At 59.4% G+C, this 20047-nt stretch overlaps 1 protein-coding gene across 1 annotated transcript; it reads right to left on the reverse strand.

Annotated features, from left to right (window-relative positions):
• Window positions 1-225: 225 nt before the first annotated feature.
• PLXDC1 (plexin domain containing 1) lies at window positions 226-14434 on the reverse strand (the record flags this gene model as incomplete). Its single annotated transcript, XM_080360022.1, has 14 exons — window positions 226-345; window positions 1074-1234; window positions 1399-1434; window positions 3047-3176; window positions 4003-4063; window positions 6157-6238; window positions 7577-7672; window positions 9314-9413; window positions 9571-9689; window positions 10124-10246; window positions 10372-10441; window positions 10755-10898; window positions 12855-13003; window positions 14380-14434. 14 exons carry the CDS (start codon window positions 14432-14434, stop codon window positions 226-228), a joined length of 1446 nt encoding a protein of 481 aa, XP_080216148.1.
• Window positions 14435-20047: the final 5613 nt, after the last annotated feature.

Raw genomic sequence — 20047 nt, forward strand, 5'->3', positions numbered from 1 at the left:
TCCAGGGCAGAGTCCAGTGTCACCGCTGTCACCACCGCCGGCTCTGCTGTCCCCTGAGGAATCCAGGCAAGTCCAGCCTCACATCGCCCCGACTCATCCTTTCCAAATGCTCCGATCGGGTCTTTTTCCTCCACTCGCTTGTTTTCCAAGAAAGACTTTGCAATAGAATGACAGCAACTCCAACGCTTGAGACACGGGAGGTCCGAGAGGCGGGGGGAGAGGCGCTCAGCACTGTTCTGCTTCCACAAAGCCCTCCTTCTCCTGGCTGGCCGGCTCCACCTCGGCGTACGTGGCCTGGTTGGTGTGATTGCGGAATTTCATGGCGGGCCAGCGATGTGGCCTTCGCTGCGGACAGAAACAGAGACCCATCAGAAATTACGGCAGAGCCTTCTACCCCGAGCCCGCGGGGAAACGGGGAACTGCCCTGAGACAAAGTGACATCTTTGTGAAAGTCTGACTTTTTATTAGTAGATTTTAAAAGATTGATTTATGCTTGAAAGAGTTGATTACGAAAAGCCAGCGAGGGAGAAGGAAAGGCCAAGGGTTAAGCGTTGCTCACTCCCTCCCTCGGGAGCCTGCGCTGCACACTCTGCTGCCTTCTAACGGCAGATGGAGACGGTTGGACCCTCCATCTTCCCCAGAATTAACATCTCCCATTTAGAGCATCCACAGCACCGCTCACACAGTTGGCTGCTGGCGCCACAGCTATCAGTAAAGCCTGACAATTCCAGGCGACAAAAATCCCACTGGGCAATTCCAAAGGCAGCGAACTCAATTATGTCTCGGCCCCGACGGAGCCCCCGACCACGCGAGGAGGTGGAAGAGTCTGAGGAAGAAAATAAAAGGCAACGTGTGAAAGGGAGGAAAATAAAACAGCGTGGGAGGGAGAGAACCTAAGTTTAAAACATCATCAGCTGGAGGTTGGGAGATAAACTGGGTCTGTAGGAGTGTGAAAAGGAACTCAGCTTTGAGCCCTATCTAAGGTTCTTGCTCTTGTTTTGCTCCGTGCTGTTCTCTAGAAGGTCGGGACAAGTGTTGATGGCAGAGGAAGATAAAACTGGTTCTCCGCTCACCTCGATGAAGAACAGGGCGGCGGCGGAGGTGGGGTGGCTGTTGATGTAAATCCCAGCGAGGATGATGACGGCGATGAGCAGCACGGCCAGAACGATGCCCACGATGGTGCCTGTGTGCACCGGGGCGCCCGTTTGCTTGGAGGGAAGGCTGCTCCCTACACCTGCGAAAAATCAGCAAAACATCAAGCTAAAGGGGCTTGGAGCCTTCCCAAAATTAGGAGCTTTACAGCAACACTTCGGTTCCCCAGGGCTGACACACAGACTGGGACTGAGCGGGATTCACGGCAACAGAGGTGCAAAAGGCAGAGCTGAGCTCGGGTCTTACCTTCTCCTCCTGCATACTGATTGAGCTTTGTGTCGTCTAAAAGAAGAAAGCAAAAAGGCAAAATAAATAAAGTTAGGAGCCTTCTGTGATATCCTGCATCCTTCCCGCCCGTGTGATGGGGCCACAGGTGGAACTCTGCTCTTGCACAGCGTTTATGGCCTAAAATGCAGTTGCCCAGAGAGGTGGTGGATGAACCATCCCTGGAGACATCCCAGGCCAGGCTGGACGGGGCTCTGAGCACCCTGAACTGGTGACGATGTCCCTGCTCATGGCAGGGGGGGCACCGGGTCAGTTTGAAGGTCCCTCCAACCCAAACCACCCATGACCTCATTCTGGAAGCACCAGGATGGATTTTACGGGGCTTTACGTCTCACCAATCACCACGCGTCCAGCTGATTCCTGATCCAGAATTCCCGCTGCTCATCTCACCCATTCGCTGCATCAACACAGGACCAGCATGTCCGAGACATTCACCCCATGTCCCCCAGGGCTGGGGGGACACAGAGGTGGCTCCTTCACTTATGCCTTTGCCGAGCTGCTCCAGATCAAGTTCGCAGCCTGACGCAGCTGCCTGTTTGTTCCCTTCCAAGACTACAAATTAACTTCATGCTTGACTATGTCACAGAAAGCCTCTTGTTCTTTCTTCCCTCGCCCCGAGAAATGGCGATGAGTTGGAAAATAATCTCAGTGGTGGCGTTAACACTCCCCCTGCCTTTAATTGCTCCTTTCAAAGTCAGCTCTGCCAGCCCGGTGCTCCATTCCTCCCCCCAGCCCCTTCCCATTGCTGAAGGACAATTACTAATGTTCCTTTCTATTTATTCTAATTAGCAGTTTGCGTTAGGGACTATTAAGCAGCAAAATTGAAGTGATACCTGCCGCTAGGATCCGAGGAGCCAGCCCCTGTGTTAATAGGATTATCAAGCTTTAGAACATGGGTGTCTCCAGGGGAAACTCTGCTCCTTAGGCGGAGCTTTCCTGCGCTGGAACCAGCACCGTTGCTGAGCCCAGGGCACGCACACGATGCCGTGTTGTTGCCCATCTGAAAGCACTGCCAGCCATGAGCCACCAGGACCAGGGACATTAAAAGCATGAACCCCTATATAGAGTATTAACCTCCATTAGGGTGCTGGGGAGTCCGCCCACTGGGGACAAGTTGCTTATTGACCTTCAAAATGCATTAAAAGGCTGCGAGGAAACTGTAAAACTCTTCCTACCAGGGGGTTTCATCCGTCCCCTTCACACATCACCGAGTGTCACCTCTCAGGCTGCCCTTCCACCCCTCGTCCTTCAAGGATGGGTTTGTTATTGTATTTATTTAGATATAGAATCATGGAATCACAGAATGGTTTGGGTTGGAAGGGAATCCGTCCTGGTGCCTCCAGAATGAGATCATGGGTGGTTTGGGTTGGAGAGACCTTTAAACCGACCCAGTGCCCCCCTTGCCATGAGCAGGGACATCATCACCAGCTCAGGGTGCTCAGAGCCCCGTCCAGCCTGGCCCTGGATATCTCCAGCGATGGTTCATCCACCACCTCTCCTGTTCCTCTATTGGAACATCCCAGTACGTACTAAATGGTTTTACGTGGCATCGGAACGCAAGATCTCCCCGGGGATGGGGTGTCCCCGCTGCCCCCCAGCCCGTCCCTACCTTCTGTGGTGAGCTTGTCCACGAAGAGCGAGGACGTGGCAGTGGGGACGTCCCCATCCCGCAGGGAAAAGGAGCCATCGGGAGGTGCTGAATACCCTTCTGCTAAATCCTCACACGTCTTCTCATCTGACTGCAGAGGAAAGGCAGAAAGAGCTGGTTTTCCTCTCTTTCCTCCAGTGAGAGCCAGTGGGGAGGGCTCTGCTCCCTGGCTTTAGAGCCTTTGGGGGTTCAAACCCAAGTGGAAGCAAGAGACACAGTCCAGAAAAATACATGGCGGGGGGTGACATGGGGATTGGAGAAGAGGAGAAGTTTGGGAACCACTTAAATAGGACAAATGACGATGACCTGGCAAGGTGGGTGAGCTCACACAGGTCCTGTGGGCTCCTTTGCCTCCGCTCTGCCCTCTGAGTTAACATGGAACAAAGCGGAGTTTTCAGTGAGGAAAAATCAAATAAATTTAAAAAATTAAAAAAATAAAATACCCAAAAGCAGAAACAGATGTTTCCTTACAGCTGATCTTCCCGAGACAAAGAAACTAGTTCATCCAATGTGGAGGTAATTGTGCTAACGAGGACTAAAAAAAAGGAATCACAAGGGCTAATTTCTTCATGCTTGAGAGTGAGTAAGAGTCACGCTTCAGAAGGTGAACTCAGGGTACTCACATTGCACCATTTGGTGACTTAAAGAGGTCTCCGCACCTTTACAGAATACCCAGAATCAACCCACAGAGAAACAAGGCACCAGCGAGGAAAATTCGGGGTTAGATGGACCATTTTTCACTATCCCAGTAGAGAGATGCGCAGTAACGGGACAGGGATGCCCAAAGGGATATCCCAGAGCAGCACAAGCCAGGGGGAGCTAAGGGTGAATTTTCTGCGCTGGGATATTGTTATTTCTGTATTTCAGCTCCGTTCTCAGCACAAGAACAAGAGCAAGGACCCTCCTGTGGGTCTCACCTGCTGGCCGCAGCCATAGGACAACCACTCCTCGCGGTACCGGTCGAAACCACTGGAACACCTGCGGAAGAAGCAGAATTAACCCATGGCAGGTGAGTTCCTGAGACACAGCAGCAATATTTGGCACATCGCTGGTGTTTTCTAAGCTGCCCGAGAGTCCCAAGCGCTGCCTCGGTGGGTGTTGTGTCCAGATACTCGGACAAACAAATATCTGAGGGCTGGAAAGATTCTATACAAGTTGGTCTCTGAAGACGTGGGGTTTCCAATACAGCTGTGCTGGAAGGACACTAATGTTCCTCTTAACAGAGGAGGAAAAGGGTCAACGCCGCTTCTCCAAGAGAAGCGGAGAAATAGGAAAAATATATAGACTGAGTCTGAATTTCCATTCCCTGGACTCCGTGCCAGGGCAAGGCCACGATCTCCTCGAGGGTTTGGGTTATTTATTTTGTTCTTTTCTTTCCAGCAACATCTGCGCAGGAAAAACACATTAACGAAATGACAAACTGCACGAGGAAAACACCAGCTAGAGAAATCTCTGCAGGAGCAGAGGGAAGGAAACGGCACCAAACAGCACTCTGACCTTTGGGAAGCCTCTGGGGACCACCAGGATGTGAACCAGGGGTTCAGCCTCACACAAGCTGTAATTTACCCAACTACCAACCAGGAAAAGAGGAGAAACCACAAGAAACTTCAGGTCCTGCTGAGTCACTGAGATCTTTGCCTAAAGTACAGTTCTCGGAACAATTATGGGCTGAAGCAAAAGCAAAAGTTCTACTGTCCAGAAGAGAAATAAGAGGACTTAGGGGTTAAACCACCGAGCTGGCCTTAGGATAGAAGTTTAAGCCTAACAAAACTTCCTTGGGCAAGATCACAGTGGCTTTGCAAACCCCGCTGGTCGAAAGCCAACGAGATAGCGCTAAGCTTGTTCTAACTTGCTATTTGAAGCTCATTTGCTGTTTGTATTTTCTGTGTGTCACCGAAGCTCTTCGGGACCGAGATGCCGACACGCTGACGCGTGGATTTCAGCCAACGCATCGAGAAATCCCCGTGTTATACGTGACAAGAGCAAACATCAGCAGCAGCGCCTTGGATTTGGGCAGCTGGGGTTGGCAAACACCGTGAAATTTGGAATAAGCAGAACAACAAAGTTCTCGAACCCTGGAGTTTCAGCCCAAAACAAAATCCAGACTTAAAACCACCGTATCCTGGGCTTGGTTTTACTACCAAAGCCACATCTGGTTTCACGCATCAATCCCAGCTGCGAGAACATCGTATTCTCTGATCCGAAGCCACCGCTGAGCAACTTGTCATTTCAAAATTATGTTCCCCTGGCTCGGATTTTATTCCAGCCCATCGCAGGGCAGTGAATCGACGCTGATTTATCGCGTCGCTTCGCTGATCCCTCCAGATCTTCCCCTGTCCTGCTCGAATCGCTGCTTGGAAGGACAAGGTGCGAGTCTTAGAGAAGGGCTGCAGGAGGAGGGACACAGCGTTGTGCCCGTGGATCTGTGTTACTGGGTCCCCTCCCCTGCCGCCAGCCCTAAATATCGCAGCAAAAATCTCATTAAACTCTCTTTGTGCTCTGTATCGTGCTGCTGGAGCTGAAGAGCATGGGGTGGGACTGCAGGGGCAGCCTCAGCCCCAAAAATCCCCCGTTTACCCCCAAACAAGCAGCAAATGCCCCCCAGCCCTCACTGTGTCCTGTCCCCAACAAGGAGAACGTGTCCCCCACAGCCAGGGGGCTGAGGAGCGTCCCCGATTCTCTGAGCATCCTTCAGACCCCAGCGCGTCCCTGCCTTGTGTCTGCAGTCACAGCCTAAACCAGCACTAGTTCCCCCCCTGTTTAATCGCGCCGACAAAAACGCGAGTCTTGCTTCTGGTCTCAACTTGTTCCTGCATCAAAACACACGAATCAAAACCCCTCGGCCTCGGGAAATATCTCCTTTCAGCGGCTTGTAACCGGAGATCGCTTAACTATGGCTACGAGGCTACAAGCAGCACCCCAACTGAACCGAAAAGCAATGAACAAAGAAAGTAATAGTGACAAGAAATGAACAAAACTGATACAGGCATCCGACCTAGAGTTGCACTTGCTCTCCCAGCTATAGAAACACCCACGGGAGAAGGGGAGGGAGGGAAACGCGTGGCCGGTACCTCTGCAGGACGTGGCACCAGCTGCAGTTGAAGGTCAGCTCGGAGCTCACGCACGTTTCGCAGCTCTGGTGCTGGAGACAAGCTGGAAAAGAGAAGAGAAATGTGGCAGAAACACCAGCACCTGCACGGGGAAGCATCCCCAAGGGCCCCATGGAACCAGCACCACCAGCTGAGCCTCCAGCCCGACCTCTACAACACTGTGAGCAAGGGCTGCGCTCCCGGTGCCCCTGAAACGCGCTCCCAGTCTGTTTAACTGGGAATTAAGACGCATCTGAGGCTCCTGGGATTTCTTCTTGCACAGAGGGTGTTTCTCAGAAGGGAGGAAGCAACGTGAATAGTTGAGCCTCCTGTTGCTATGGCCATATGAATTCTGCAAGAACATCTCCATGGTGGAGGGGACAAGCTGCTTGTAAGGAGCCAGCGTTTGCTTGTCACCTTGGCTAGAAAAGGTGGCCAAGAGGGCCTGTCTATAAAGAAGTCAAGGAAATCAGGAGTTTTAACAAGTCCTGACTCTCCTTCATGTGCCCATGCGGAGCTTTAACCGGCCCCTCTGGAGAAGACACAGATTAACCCAGTTGGGCCACTTCTGACCTCAATAAGGCTCAGTATTAAACTCCCCAGAAGAAGAAGTGGAGGCTGGTTCTCCCCGCTCTGTGGCTCCTCAGAAGATCCTGCTCTGGCTGCTGGGGGAACTGAAACAGCAAGTCTTAAGGAGAAACAACAAAATATTGCAGAATGCTTATTTATGATCTTCTTTGCAGTAACCCTGCCTGCTGTTAAAATTGTCATAAAATAGCCTGGGGAGACCATTTAAATGCATAACCTTGGTATCTTCGTGACAGATTTACTCTCTGCTCTGTATTTACGGACTGCATGACTATTTTCCCTCGTGCACACGTGTCCTTGGATCCGGACACTAAAAACATCTCTATCTAACACGATCCTGAAGAAATTCCATCTGAGCGTGGAGGTGTAGAAAATGTCTTGTAGACGGACCTGAGGTGAACAGGTGTCCAGCAAAATTCGCTGTAGCTTATGGAGCAAAAGAGAAAGAGTTTCAGTGGGAAAGAGCTGCCGGTGCTGGAAATAAAGTGGAAAAGCACTGAGGTGAGCGGGAGCTACTTGTGAGCAACACAAACCTTCCATGGGGCTCATTCCCCATCCCTGGAGACATCCCAGGCCAGACTCTGAGCAACCTGAGCTGCTGAAGATGTCCCTGCTCATGGCAGGGGTGGCACTGGGGCAGTATGAAAGTCCCTTTGACCCAAACCGTCCACGATCTCATTCTGGAAGCACCAGGATGGATTTTACAGAGGTTACATCTTGATGCTCAACACCCTTGTGAGTCCAGCTGATTCCTGATGCAGAATCCATAGAGGAAAACACACCCCAGGGCACCACACCAGCTTGTCCCACTTACTGGGCAGCGGAGTGAACTCCACGGCTGACATGTTGGTGATCTTGCTGGTGTCCAGCTCCACGCGGTGATACTCGTAGATGGTCCGACGGCGGGACTCTGCAACACAAAGACTTGGCTTTAGACTGGGCTTAAGTCCACTTTGCATACTCTGTGCAACATCCTGCGAATCCCAGAGAGGGCAGGGAGAGCTTGTGGGGCTGCTGACCCCCACCTGAAATGGAATCAGAGCAGTTTGGGTTGGAGGGACCTTCAAACTGCCCCAGTGCCCCCCCTGCCATGAGCAGGGACATCTTCACCAGCTCAGGGTGCTCAGAGCCCCGTCCAGCCTGGCCTGGGGTGTCTCCAGGGATGGTTCATCCACCACCTCTCTGGCCAACCTGGGCCAGGCTCTCACCACCCTCAGAGCCAACAATTCCTTCCCCACATCTTGGGGTTGCTCCTATGAGAGAAACATGTCCGGCAGCCGTCAGAGAAGCAAAGCAGGAGGTGCTGGGAGCAACAGGGATGTCAGGGCATGCATCTCCTCTTCCCAGCTTTGTTAGGCAGAGTTTAGATCCTTCTGTCCCCCTCTCCCCACGCAGAGGCTCCCGAGATGGCCACAGTCCAGCCCTGCATCGCTCTAAACAAACACGAAGCTGCACAACACATTGCTCGGCGGTGACTCACGAGCCTCCCCCATGCGCAGCGCTCGCGGCTCCCAGCGCTCCCCGGGATGCTCTGCAGCCCCAAAAACCTCCTCCTGCCCCTGTTCCTCAAGCCTTTTCCCCTTTCCTTCCTTTCCTCCTTAATCCCAGGAGAGGGGTCTCTCCTTGCTTCGGGCTTCTCCCAAATCTCCTCCCAGAGCCTGCAGCTAATTGATGTGGTGGCACCAGCCAAGATGCTCCTCTGGCTGCGTGGCCCGGCGAGGAGAATCCAGCCCGTCCGTCCTTCCTTCCAGCAGATAAGCAGGGCAACGCGGTCTCCCCTCCCGTCCTTCCCTTCAAGCCTCGTTTCTTCATCTCAGTAAGTTTTTTCATGGCCAGTTCTTGCATTTCGTCTCCATCCCCCTCCCCTCACACCCCTGGGACAGGCAGGGGGTGCAGGCAGGAGGCAGCACACCCAAGGGGACAGAGGGGAGGGGATGCACCATCCAGCCAGGCTGAGGGGTTTTTTTAACACAAACTGTTGTAAATGGGTAATAAATGAGGGCCAGATGGCAGGCTCCATAAATAACGAGGAAAAGCAGCCGCGGCGGGTGCATTTTGGGGGGTGGGAGTGAGGTTGGGCTCCTCATCAAAGCACCTGGAGCACAGGGCTGCACCATCGCCTTGACCATGGGGAGATGCACCCCAAAGATGCACCAAGGACATCCACACAGCCCCAAATGCCTCCTCACGCTCTTTTGCTCCCCACCATGAATCCAAGCAGCACATCCTCACGTCTTGAGGTGCCCAAAGATGGGGGCGTCTCGTGTCTCTGTCCCCACCTGCCCCCTCTCCCAGCCATGGGGCCAGGGAGGTGAATCCCCTCCCTCTGCTCTGCCCCAGCTGCAGTTCTGGCTCCAGTTCTGGGCTCCCCAGTTCAACAAGGACAAGGAATTACTGGAGTCTCCTTCTCTGAGACATTGAAACCCACCTGTGTGATCTGCTCCGGTGACCCTGCGTGAGCAGGGCTGGGCTGGGGGATCTACAGGGGTCCCTGCAACCACAACCCCCCAGTAACTCTGTCTCCCCCAATTCCTCAAGCGCAGCGACTCACCGGGCACATCGGGCGATGGGTTGAGGACCATGAAGGCATCAGACAGCCCGGCTTTCACAGGGTGCTGGGTGGCGCTGATCTGCAGGACGGGCACGGGGATCTGCGGTGGGTTAGAGAGGACAGAATGGGGTCCAGCTGAGGGTCCCCAGAGCTTTTGTGGCACCAGAGACTCGGCATGTGAACAGTTATAACACAGATCTCCTCCCAGACCTACAGGGCCCCTCCTGCTGCGCTGTCCCCAGCAGAAAACCTCTCACCTCCTTATACCCAAAGACGATTCTCCCAGTGCTGTGCAGCGCCGCCTGGAAGGTGAAGCTGCCTGTGTCCTCCTTCCCCTGGAGATAAACCTTGTCCCACTGCACCACGAAAACCGTGCCTGGGGGAGACACCAGAGCGGGTCGGTCCTCTCGCCTCTCCTCACCCCACAGAGAATCACGGAACCATTTTGGTTGGAAAAGCCCCTCAAGACCATGGAGTCCAACCAAACCCACCCCTGGTGCTGCTCCATGTCCTGAGAACCTCATGTCTGTCTGTCCAACCCTCCAGGGATGGTGACTCCAGCACTGCCCTGGGCAGCCTGTTCCTATGCCCCACAGCCCTTTGGGGAAGAAATTGTTCCTAAATCCAACCTCAACCTCCCCTGGCGCAACTTGAGGCCATTTCCTCTGTTCTTGGCCCTTGTTCCTGGGGAGCAGAGCCCGACCCCTGCCAAACACCCCAGATTCCTCTACCCAACACCCCAGCTCCAGCCCCCCCTTTTTGCTCTGGAGAGCGGAGTTTTGGGAGGCAGGAGCGGGCAGATGGACTCACCGTTGTCCAGGTACTGGACGGTGGAGTTGCGGGAGTAGCTGGGGTTGAAGTTGGCCATGAGCGGCGCGATATACTGGGTGGCCGTGAGCATGCGGTGGATGACGTCCCCCATGAAGATAAAACCTGAGCGAGCACATCGTGCGGTCCCCGTGATGCTCCATCCCTCTTTCTGACCTCCCACCACCCCGTCCTGCGTCACCCACCCTGTTTTGTACCCCCAGTGCCCCCCAAGTCCCATCCCGACTCACCGCCCGTCGCTATCGTGACCTGCCGCAGGAGGTGCCCATAGAAGGGGAAGTCAAAGGATAGGATGATTCTCTGCGGGAGGGAGATGGGGTGAGAAAAACATCTGCTGGGGATGGGGGGTACAGGTCTGTGCCCAACGGCTCCACCCCAGCTCAGGATCCCGGGGCTGGGACATGGGGGTGACAGAGGGGTGGGATTAGGGGGTCCTGTGGGTGCCCAGTCCCCACCGCTCACCCCCTTCTGCCCGGTAGGACCAGTCCTGGACTAGGGGTAAATCAAGCCTTGGTCCCCACTGGGATGTCACGGGGATGTGGAGGTGCCACCACATGGAAATCCCCGCTGGGAGAGGTGACCGGGGGACACCGCGGGGACACGCCGGGCTCACCGAGGCCTGTCGGTGCGTGTTGGAGAGGATCCCGTGGATCTTCACTTGGCTCCTGTTGGCCGCTGCCATGTCCACCCACAGCCCCCTCAGCCGCGCGTCCCCCGGCCCGTAGATCCGCGACACGTAGTAGCTGTGGTTGTCCTCCTGCAGCCGGGAGGGGACAGGGTGACGGGGACAGCGTGGAGATGCAAACCCCAGAGCAGCGAGACCCAACCTCAGCGCAAAGCAGCGATAAAACCAGCACAGACAAGCGCTGGGCGAAGCCAGAGGATGCTGAGCACTTGGAGAAGGTGCCGAGAAGAATCATGAGACCAGATGCACGAGAAGAAGGGCTGGTCGGCGAGAGACGTGACTCACGAGAGGCCGCAGCCTCCCCGGGATGGAAACACCCTGCTCCGGAGCCAGGGGCTGGAAGTTAGAGCTAAAGCGACCGCTAGAAGTGAAGCGAAAACAACTGGGGCCGAGGAAGCCCGGAGGAAACGATGAACCATGGAACAGCAGCCGAGCCAGCGCGAGGGGACGAGGACGGGGGACGCTGCGGGGGAATGGGGCTGTTCCCCTGGGTGACATCCCCGGAGCGTGGGATGGGGTGCGAGCCAGGATCCTCACCCAGAGCAAGGAGAGGGACCCCGAGCATCCCCCCCAGAGCCACCAGCAGCACCCCAGACTCCCCCAAACCCCACTCCCTGGGAGACCAGAGCAGGGACCACACAGTAGATCTGCCAAGAGCCATCGCAAGCCAGTCAGGGACCTATCGAGGGACACATATCGCTGCAGGGGACCTTGGGGACACCCGGCTCTTCCTTGCAGCAATTCCAGCCCTTGCTCTCTGCAGCCCAGAGCCCTCCCTGCCCTCTGGGTGGGGAAACTGAGGCACAGGGAGGGCTGTGCCAGCTGCACCACAGCAAAGGCTGTGGAAACCCCCCCGGGATGCAGGGACAGTGCTGGGGGATGAACAACAGAACCTCCCATGTCCTTGTCCCCCCCGGTGCTTTGTTCCCAATAAACCAGGGGTTTAATAACCGCAGGGCCGGGAGGTTCTGCCCGGCTCACCTGGCTTTGGTTATGGCACGAATTAAGAGACAGGAGGTTTTGGACACGGGAACAAGTGGGGAGCGGAGCTGCCGTGAGCAGAGCTCGGGGGGACGGCAGCATCACAACCGCTTCAACCTTCGGGTCCCCCGCACCCCAAACCCACAATGTTTTTGGATGGGCAGCTCCTGAGGTTGGATCACACCTTCTGCGGTCAGACACAGCGAGATACAGTGACACATTGGGGACACCCCTCACCCCAACACAGCTCCGCTCCCAGGGCGGATGCTCTTCAACCCCCAATGGCACCGAGCCCCAGGAAATTGCTGGTTTTGCCTCCTGGGAGCCACAGATGCCATCACGCCCTCCCTGTGGCTCCTCGGCATCTCCAAATGCCGTGGGACAGCCATGGGTGGGTTTGGGCTTTTTATAAACGCTTCCACATCAGGAACCTTCCTGGCCCCACTCTGTCCCCAGTGGCCAACAAGCAAAGCCAAGCTGGAGCAGAACAGCCACAGCTGCTCCACGTTGTGCCACGGGGACACTAATTCCACCAAACCCACAGCCAGCTGCTGCCAGAAACACCAGGACAAGTCACCACGACCAGCACATCCTCCTCCAGGAACCAACCATAGATCCCACCCCAGAATGGCACAAACTCCCCCCCAACTACCAAGAAACCTGCAGCCCCGCCACTAATATCCAGGAGCTAATTGAGGGCGGGTAATTAGGCACGGCTGGGATGTGAGAAGCGAGCGAGATCTCCCAGGTGACACTGATGCTATAGCTCATTAGCAGCCTTGCGTGCTCCTGCTTCCCCAGCCGGAGACCCCCCATTTTCCCCCCAGCCCTGAGCCCCCCGGTGGCACCGCGGCAAGCGAAGCGTCCCCGCCATGGCACCGGGAGCTGGCGGGCAGGACCGGCCGCAGGGCTCGGCTGTAATTACCCTCCAGCCACACACGTTAAATTTGAGCTCCACCAGCTCCCTGCCCAGCCTGGAAATAGCTCTCGGTGACCAAGCGCTGGCCGGATCCTGCCCTGGGGGCAGCGCCGGGGACCCCGACTCACCACGATGCGCGTCTCGTTGGCCGGCAGCGTGTCGATGGCCAAGGTGCCCCCCGCCATGTCCTGGCTGATGCGCGTCCCCTCGGTCCCCGACGATGTGTCCCGAGCTCTTCGCCGACCTTCGCCCACCGCTGCGCTCCCGGGGGGGTGTCCTGGGGGGACAGAGGGACGGGTCCGTGGGTCCCCGTGGGCTGGGATCAGCCCCGTGCACCAGCGAGGCAGCTTCTGCTTATGTGGCACGAGTCTGAGGGGTCTCAGCCCTGGCGAGCAGCGTCGTTGTGATGACAGAGATGCAGGGAAGAGCTCCTCAGGTCAGGGGTGGCCATGGGACACGTGGACAGGTGACAGACACCCACGGCCAGGGGAGCACAGCTGCCAGGGAGGGGTGAAAGGCAGCAAAACACCTTTGGTCCCCTCCCCAGCTCAGCTCACACCCGCACACCCGAGGATGGGGAAGATGCGGTTTTGGCGATGGGGCACCAGCACGGCCACGTCCTCTGTGTCCCCTCCTCCAGGCCAGGTTGGGGTCCAGGAGTCGGGGCAAACTCCAACCATAAGAAAACCGTCCCTTGTCCCTTCCTGCCACATCTCACAGCCCCGGGATGGAGCGGAGGCTGGAAACACAGCACAGTGTTTGAGGGGGGGATGAAAAAGCCGTTTGGGAGCAAATCTGCAGAGATTGAGGAGGTTCCTGGCAGCTCGGCAGGCGCGGAGGCGCTGCGGACGGCACACGCTCGCCCACGGGCACGGACAGCGCCAGGCCGGCTGTCCCCGGGGAGCGGGGCGCAGAAACAGCTGCGGGGTGCAGACTGCTCCCCGAGGAGGGGGTTCCCGGGGTCCCCCGGGGAGATGAGCTAATTGCTGCCTAACGAGCTGCTGCTCGCCGCCCCAGCTGTGCCAAGGGACTGGTTCTGTCCCCAGCACCTCCAGTGGGGGAAACTGAGGCAGGGGGAGCGGGGCTGAGCTGGCAGGGATGCACCGCACCGCTGGTGGGTGAGGAAAGGGGGTCTGCGGTTGGGGGTCCCACTCACCTTCCCTGGGGCTCTAACGAACCCTCCACGGAGGCTCCGGTATCCTTCCCAAAATCTCCCCAGCCAGCTGTGCCCACAGCCAGCACCCCCCGTGCCACGGGGCGCCCCGAGTGGGGGGATCCCGGGTGGGACACCCACAGCCCCCTCTGCCCTATGGCTGCCCCATCCAGCTGGGGGGCCCGGGCACTCCACGGTGCTGGCGCTTTTGCCATGGAGATGCTGGGGCGGGGGGTCGCGGGGACCCCACGGTAGGTCCCACACCGCGGGTGGCCCCTGTGGGTGCAGCGTGACACACACCTGCGTGCCCGGGGAGGGGGACATGAAGGCACCCCCAAAGCGCAGCCCGCACCGGAGGGACGGACAGACGGACAGAGCGATGCCTCCCGCTGCCCGCGGGCACAGCAACGCCCGGGGCCGTGCATGGAGCTGTAAACCCGGGGACCCCCGAGCCCCCACTCCCGGGACCCGCCCCCGCCCGCGCTCCCGGCCCCCCCTACCTGCGCCCAGCGCCCCGCGCAGCAGGACGAACAGGATCAGGCCCCCCCAGAGCATGGTGGGGGCCAGGGGGGCCCCGCTCGGCCCCGGCTCTGCTGGGGGGGTCAGCGCCCCGCCATGGGCCGGCACCCCCGGGGAGCCGCGCACGGAGCCGGAGCCGGAGCCCGGGCGGGAGCCGGGGGTGGGGCCGGAGGTGGGGCCGTGGGTGGGGCCGGGGGGGCGGGATGGAGCCGGAACCGGCGGCAGGACCCCCCGCTCCCCGGGGAAGAATCGGTCTCTATGTGCTGAGCCCCCCGGCAATGGGGGACACAGCAGCGCGGCTGTCCCTGTCCCTGTCCCCACCGCGGGCAGCCCGAGCTCGGTGACCCCGAACCAGGCTGCGGGGGGGGGAGATAATTGCTCTGCTGAGCCCCCCCCAGCCTCACCGAGCTCCCCCAGCCCCGCGGGGGTACGTGCCACCCCCCAAACCAGCGCCTGTCGCCGCTCGCTGCCGTCTAGTGACCAACAGCCGGAGCGGCTGCACGGCAACGGCAGCCATCGCCTTTGGGGGAGTCCAGCGTCCCTCCCCCCGCCCTGGGGTCCCCCCCCATCAGCAAACCCATCTCTGCAGCACAAACGTTCAGCGTCTTTCCCCTCGCCTGGTTTTGCCCTTTGCCGCAGGAGCGCTGGTTACTGGGGGGCTGGGGAGGGGGCTGGGGGTCACAGGGTGTTGGGGTCACAGGGTGTTGGGGTCACAGGGTGTTGGAGTCACAGGTGGGGGTCCAGCTGGCACCGCAGAGCCCCAGGAGCAGCAGAGATGTGCTCCGTGCCGAGGGCCTGGGAAGCAACAGCAGCCCCCCCCCCAACCCTGCGCCCAAAGCTGGGGGGTGCGGGAACAACGTGGGGCCCTGCGGACCTGAATTGAGAAAGCTGGGGGGGCAAAGGGGGGGACACCGCTCTGGGGGTCCCCATGGGAGAGATGGATCCGTCCTTCTGTAAGAAAAATACCCGGAGGCTGCGAGGAGCAGCAGGACGCGACCTCCCCCCGGGTCTGGGGGCAAATAAATCGGGTGATAAAAGTAGGGGGAGCCCCCCAAGGGAAAAAGGAAAACAAGGGGGCACCCGGATTTGAACCGGGGACCTCTTGATCTGCAGTCAAATGCTCTACCACTGAGCTATACCCCCTCTGCTGGTTCGGGATGCAACGCACTGAATAACCGAGCTGCTGCACAGATCGGTGAGCACCAGTGCGCACCAGTAAACACCAGTGCGCACCAGTAAACACCAGTGCGCACCAGTAAACACCAGTGCGCACCAGTAAACACCAGTGTGCGCCAATAAACACCAGTGTGCACCAGTAAACACCAGTGAGCACCAGTAAACACCAGTGTGCGCCAATAAACACCAGTGAGCACCAGTAAACACCAGTGTGCGCCAATAAACACCAGTGCGCACTTCCACACATGCACACGCAGCTGCAGTGCACCCCCCCCAAATCTCACCTTCCCCCCAGCACACACACGGAGTCAGGATGCAGCCCCCCACACCCACCCTCAGTCCTCGGGGGGAATGTGGCACCAGCACCCCCAAACCCGCCCCCTTCTGCAGAGAGCGGGATGGAGTCAAACCCCGAGTTTGCTGCAAAGCCGTGAACTCCACTCAGGGGGCTGGGGGAGCCCTGAGGCTTTTGGGGAGCGGAGCTGCTGTGCGGGACCCCCGCGGCGCTGGGGGGGGATTAGCTGGAGACAGCAGCGTCGGGCCAGCAGCCAGCGGGAGACGGATGAGGGGAGCGGCCGTGATTGCGCCCGGGGAGCGAGGTCAATATTTGCTCCCTAAGCTGCTGCGCAAACGCCAGCTGGGGGGGCACACGGGGCCGGATTTGGACATCCTGGCCCGCAGCGTGTCCTGGGCACCGGCACCGCCTGGACCATAGGGACAAAGGTTTAGGGTCACCCCGCTGCGGCTGCCGCTCTGGGGTGTCCCCTCGCTGAGCTGCCCCGTTCTCCTGTGTCACCAAGCGGCCTCACCGCCTTCCTTTATACGGATCGGGGAAACTGAGGCACGAAAACGGGCAGCAAAGTCCCAAAGAGAAACCCCGAGGGAGGGTGATCTTCCCTGCAGCAGCACACGGCCCTGGAGCCTGATGAGGGGACCCCCCGGTGCACCCCACTCCCAGCGAGCCACCAGCTCTTGTCTTGTCCCCCCAGCAGCCCCTGGGGACAAATCGCCCCCCAGAACGTTGCCTGCAGCCCCCCCCATACCACACTCCAGCAACTGGGAACCCGTCCTGTGGTGGCTCTTCCCAGTTGGCAAAGTGTATTGGAGAGACCGGGGCGGGGAGCGCAAGGCGCCCTGGCTGAGCCCCCCCAGCATGTTTGGGGACATTGTCTGGGGGATCCGCTCAGGGGGGGGCCATTCACAAGTTTGCTCAGATAAGGGCCAGGACACGCAAACACCTCGTTTGCAAAGCCATTAGGGAAGGTGCAAAGCCCGTCACACCCCCCGGGACACGTGTGTCACCCCCGGGGGGACGTGTGTGCGCAGGGGGTGGCAGATGGGGCACACAGCGGTGGTGGCGGGGACACAGACACCGGGGCAGACACCAACCGTGTGCCCATCCTGCCCTTCCTGGGGGGCACAGTGTCTGCCCCCCGCTCTCTCCTGCTGCCTCCCCCTTGTCCCCGCAGTGTCCCATCGCACCAGGAAAGGGGGACAAACCCGGGAACGCTGTTGGATGGAGCCACTGGGTGCCCCTGCCACCCTGAGCTGTGGGGGGACCCGGGGCACCCCAGGCTGCACCCAAGGGTGCTCGGGGCCGGCGCTGGAGCCGAACAGGCGCCGGATCCAGACTGCTCCGGAGGGGCTGTTTACCTTGGGGCTGCAGCACCCAGGCAGGGGAAGGCTGGCAATTATGTAAATCCCTTAACCCCTGATTGCCTCCTCCTTCCCCATTAGGTGGGCAAACAGTTTTAGCAGCGGGGGCCAAGATAGGCCGTGGGCTACATAAACCCGCTGCCCCCAAAGCCGAGCAGCCGGTGCCACCCACCAGCAGCACGATGGTGTCCCCAGCTGTCCTGTGCCTCGTCGCATCGCTCCTGCCTGCCGCCTCCGGTCACCTCTGGGCCTGGATGTACTCCCTGCCCCAGCACCTGCCCGATGAGGCTGCGCTGCGCAGGAGCGGCAGCCCCGGGGACAACCTGGATGAGGTGAGTGGGGGGTGTCACCCCCCGGGTGTGGGGCTCCTGAGGAGGGGTGGGAGGTGCAGTTGGCAGCGGGGATGGGAACTGAGCTGGGAGCAGGAGTGGGAACTGGTTTGGAGCAGAATTCGCAGCAGGGTTTGCAGTAAAGGTGGGAGCAGAACTTGCAGGAGGTGGGTTGGAAGCAGGTGGGAGCAGAGTTGGGTGCAGAAGTTACAGCTGGATTTGCAGCAAGGATTCAGGGGTGGGTGCAGAAGTTACAGCTGGATTTGCAGCAAGGATTCAGGGGTGGGTGCAGAAGTTACAGCTGGATTTGCAGCAAGGATTCAGGGGTGGGTGCAGAAGTTACAGCTGGATTTGCAGCAAGTATTCAGGGGTGGGTGCAGAATTTGCAGCTGGATTTGCAGCTGGGGTGGGTGCAGAATTTGCAGCTGGGGTGGGTGTGGGAGGTGGGTTTGCAGCCGGGCTGGACGCAGGGCCGGGACCGGGGTTTGCAGGCAGAGCAGGAGCGCAGTTTGCAGCGGGAGCGGGATCCGGAGCGGGATCCGGAGCGGGATCCGGAGCGGGGGGGCCGGTCGCGAGCGCGGCCGCGGCGGGCGGCGCCGGGCGCTCCAGTGGCGCAATCGGTCAGCGCGCGGTACTTATAGGGCAGTACGCGGAGCAATGCCGAGGTTGTGAGTTCGAGCCTCACCTGGAGCAGGACTTTTAGCGGGACTTTTACGGGCTCCGCCCGCCTCCCCCGGGGGGACAGGTCACCCAAAAACGCACCCACACTCAGTCCGGCTTCTCTTCATAATGTGCAAACCAAGTTTTTGCCCCCTGCTGCTCTTTCTGGGGGTCAGGGATGGGATCCCATCCCTTGACGTGCTGTGTCCCCCACTCTCCCTGCGCAGGTGACACCGTGCAGCCCGGCCACCCCCTGCGCCCACGGGCACTTCTGCGACGAGCACTTCGGGCTGTGCCTGCCCACGCGTCCCGCGGGACAGTACTGCCGCCGGGACACCCACTGCGCCCACGGCCTCCTCTGCATGTTCGGGAAGTGCCAGCAGCCCGTGCCGGACGGGCAGGAGGGTGAGCAGGGTGCTGGGAGGTTGGGGACTCAGTGACACTGAGTTCCACCCCCCCACAAGAAAAGGGGGAAACTGAGGCAGCTTGGCAGCAGCTGGGTGCCCCTGAGCCCCCCCCTTGGCGTGGGGTTGCAAGGCTGGTGGTCTGGGTAAGGCAGCAACCCAGGGACCCCCAGCATCGCCCTGGGGGGGATCACCCTGGTGTGGTCACCCCCACAGAGACAGGGGGGACAAGCGACACCTCGGGGCGGGCACAGGACAAGGGGACGCGATGCTGATGGGGCGCAGCGCCAGCATCAGCCAAATGCTGCGAAGCCAACGGGGCACTGGGAGGGCACCCGGGGATGGGGGACCCCCTAACCCGAATTGCCACCCCCCGGCAGGAGCGCGATGCCAGCGTGACGAGGAGTGCGGTGCGGATGGGTGCTGTGCGCGGCGGCACGGCGAGCGCGTGTGCCAGCGGCGGCTGGCGCTGGCACAGACCTGCCACGTCCCCCCCGGGGGTCTCGCCTTCAGCATCAACCAGATCTGCCCCTGCCAGGCCGGGCTGGTCTGCCGGCCCGCTGCACCCACGCGAGAGTGAGTACGGGGGTTTTGGAGACGCCCCCACGAGCTGGGGAGGGGAACACCTGGGTCCTGCGCTGGGTGGGGGGTTGGAAATAAGGCAGGGACTGAGGCGGTGGCACTGATGTCCCCATGTCCCCCCCGCAGGAAGGCGTTCGAGTACTGGCCGGAGAAGAGCGAGTGGAGGTGCCGGCAGCCCTGATGCCGCCGGGTTTATTCCCTGTAAATAGCGCATCCCCACCGGACCTGGGGGGTGAGCAGGGGGTCCCTGAGCTCCCCCCACACCGAGCTTGTGTGACCCCGACTCACCCCATAGGACCCTTTCCTATTGCCATGGGACTCCCATGGCGGGGACAGCGCTGTCCCCAGCGCTTTCTCCCGAGCGGGGGGCAGCGGGCAGGCATGGGGGGTCCTCGTCACCTTCCCGGCTGTACCGTGCTGAGCCCAGTGCCCACCGGTGCCCGTCCCCCCGGCAGCGGGGCAGCAGGAGCCCCCCAAATCCTGCGCCGGGGCTTCATCCCTCCCCAGGAGCCGGGCAGGTCCCAGCTCCGTCCCGCCCGCCCCCCGGGTACGATCCGTGGGGTCACCGCAGAGCCGAGCTGCACCCACGCGTGTGCCCCCCCCACACAGACCCCACCAGGCACAAGCGGGGCAGGTCTCACCGAAATGTTTATTACAAAGAACCAAGCGAGGGGGGGCGAGTCCCCCCCACACACCCATGAGAATAAATAAATAAAATACACTTTGTCGAGTCCTTTTAAATAAAGGTTGTGGAGTGACATAAATAAGGGACGTTCCTCTGCCCGGCGTGGGGGGGCCCCACTGGCCAGACCCCGGCTGCTGCGGGGGCAGGTGTGTCTCAA

The sequence above is a fragment of the Nesoenas mayeri genome (assembly GCF_963082525.1).
Source record: "Nesoenas mayeri genome assembly, chromosome: 26".
Lineage (NCBI taxonomy): Eukaryota > Metazoa > Chordata > Aves > Columbiformes > Columbidae > Nesoenas > Nesoenas mayeri.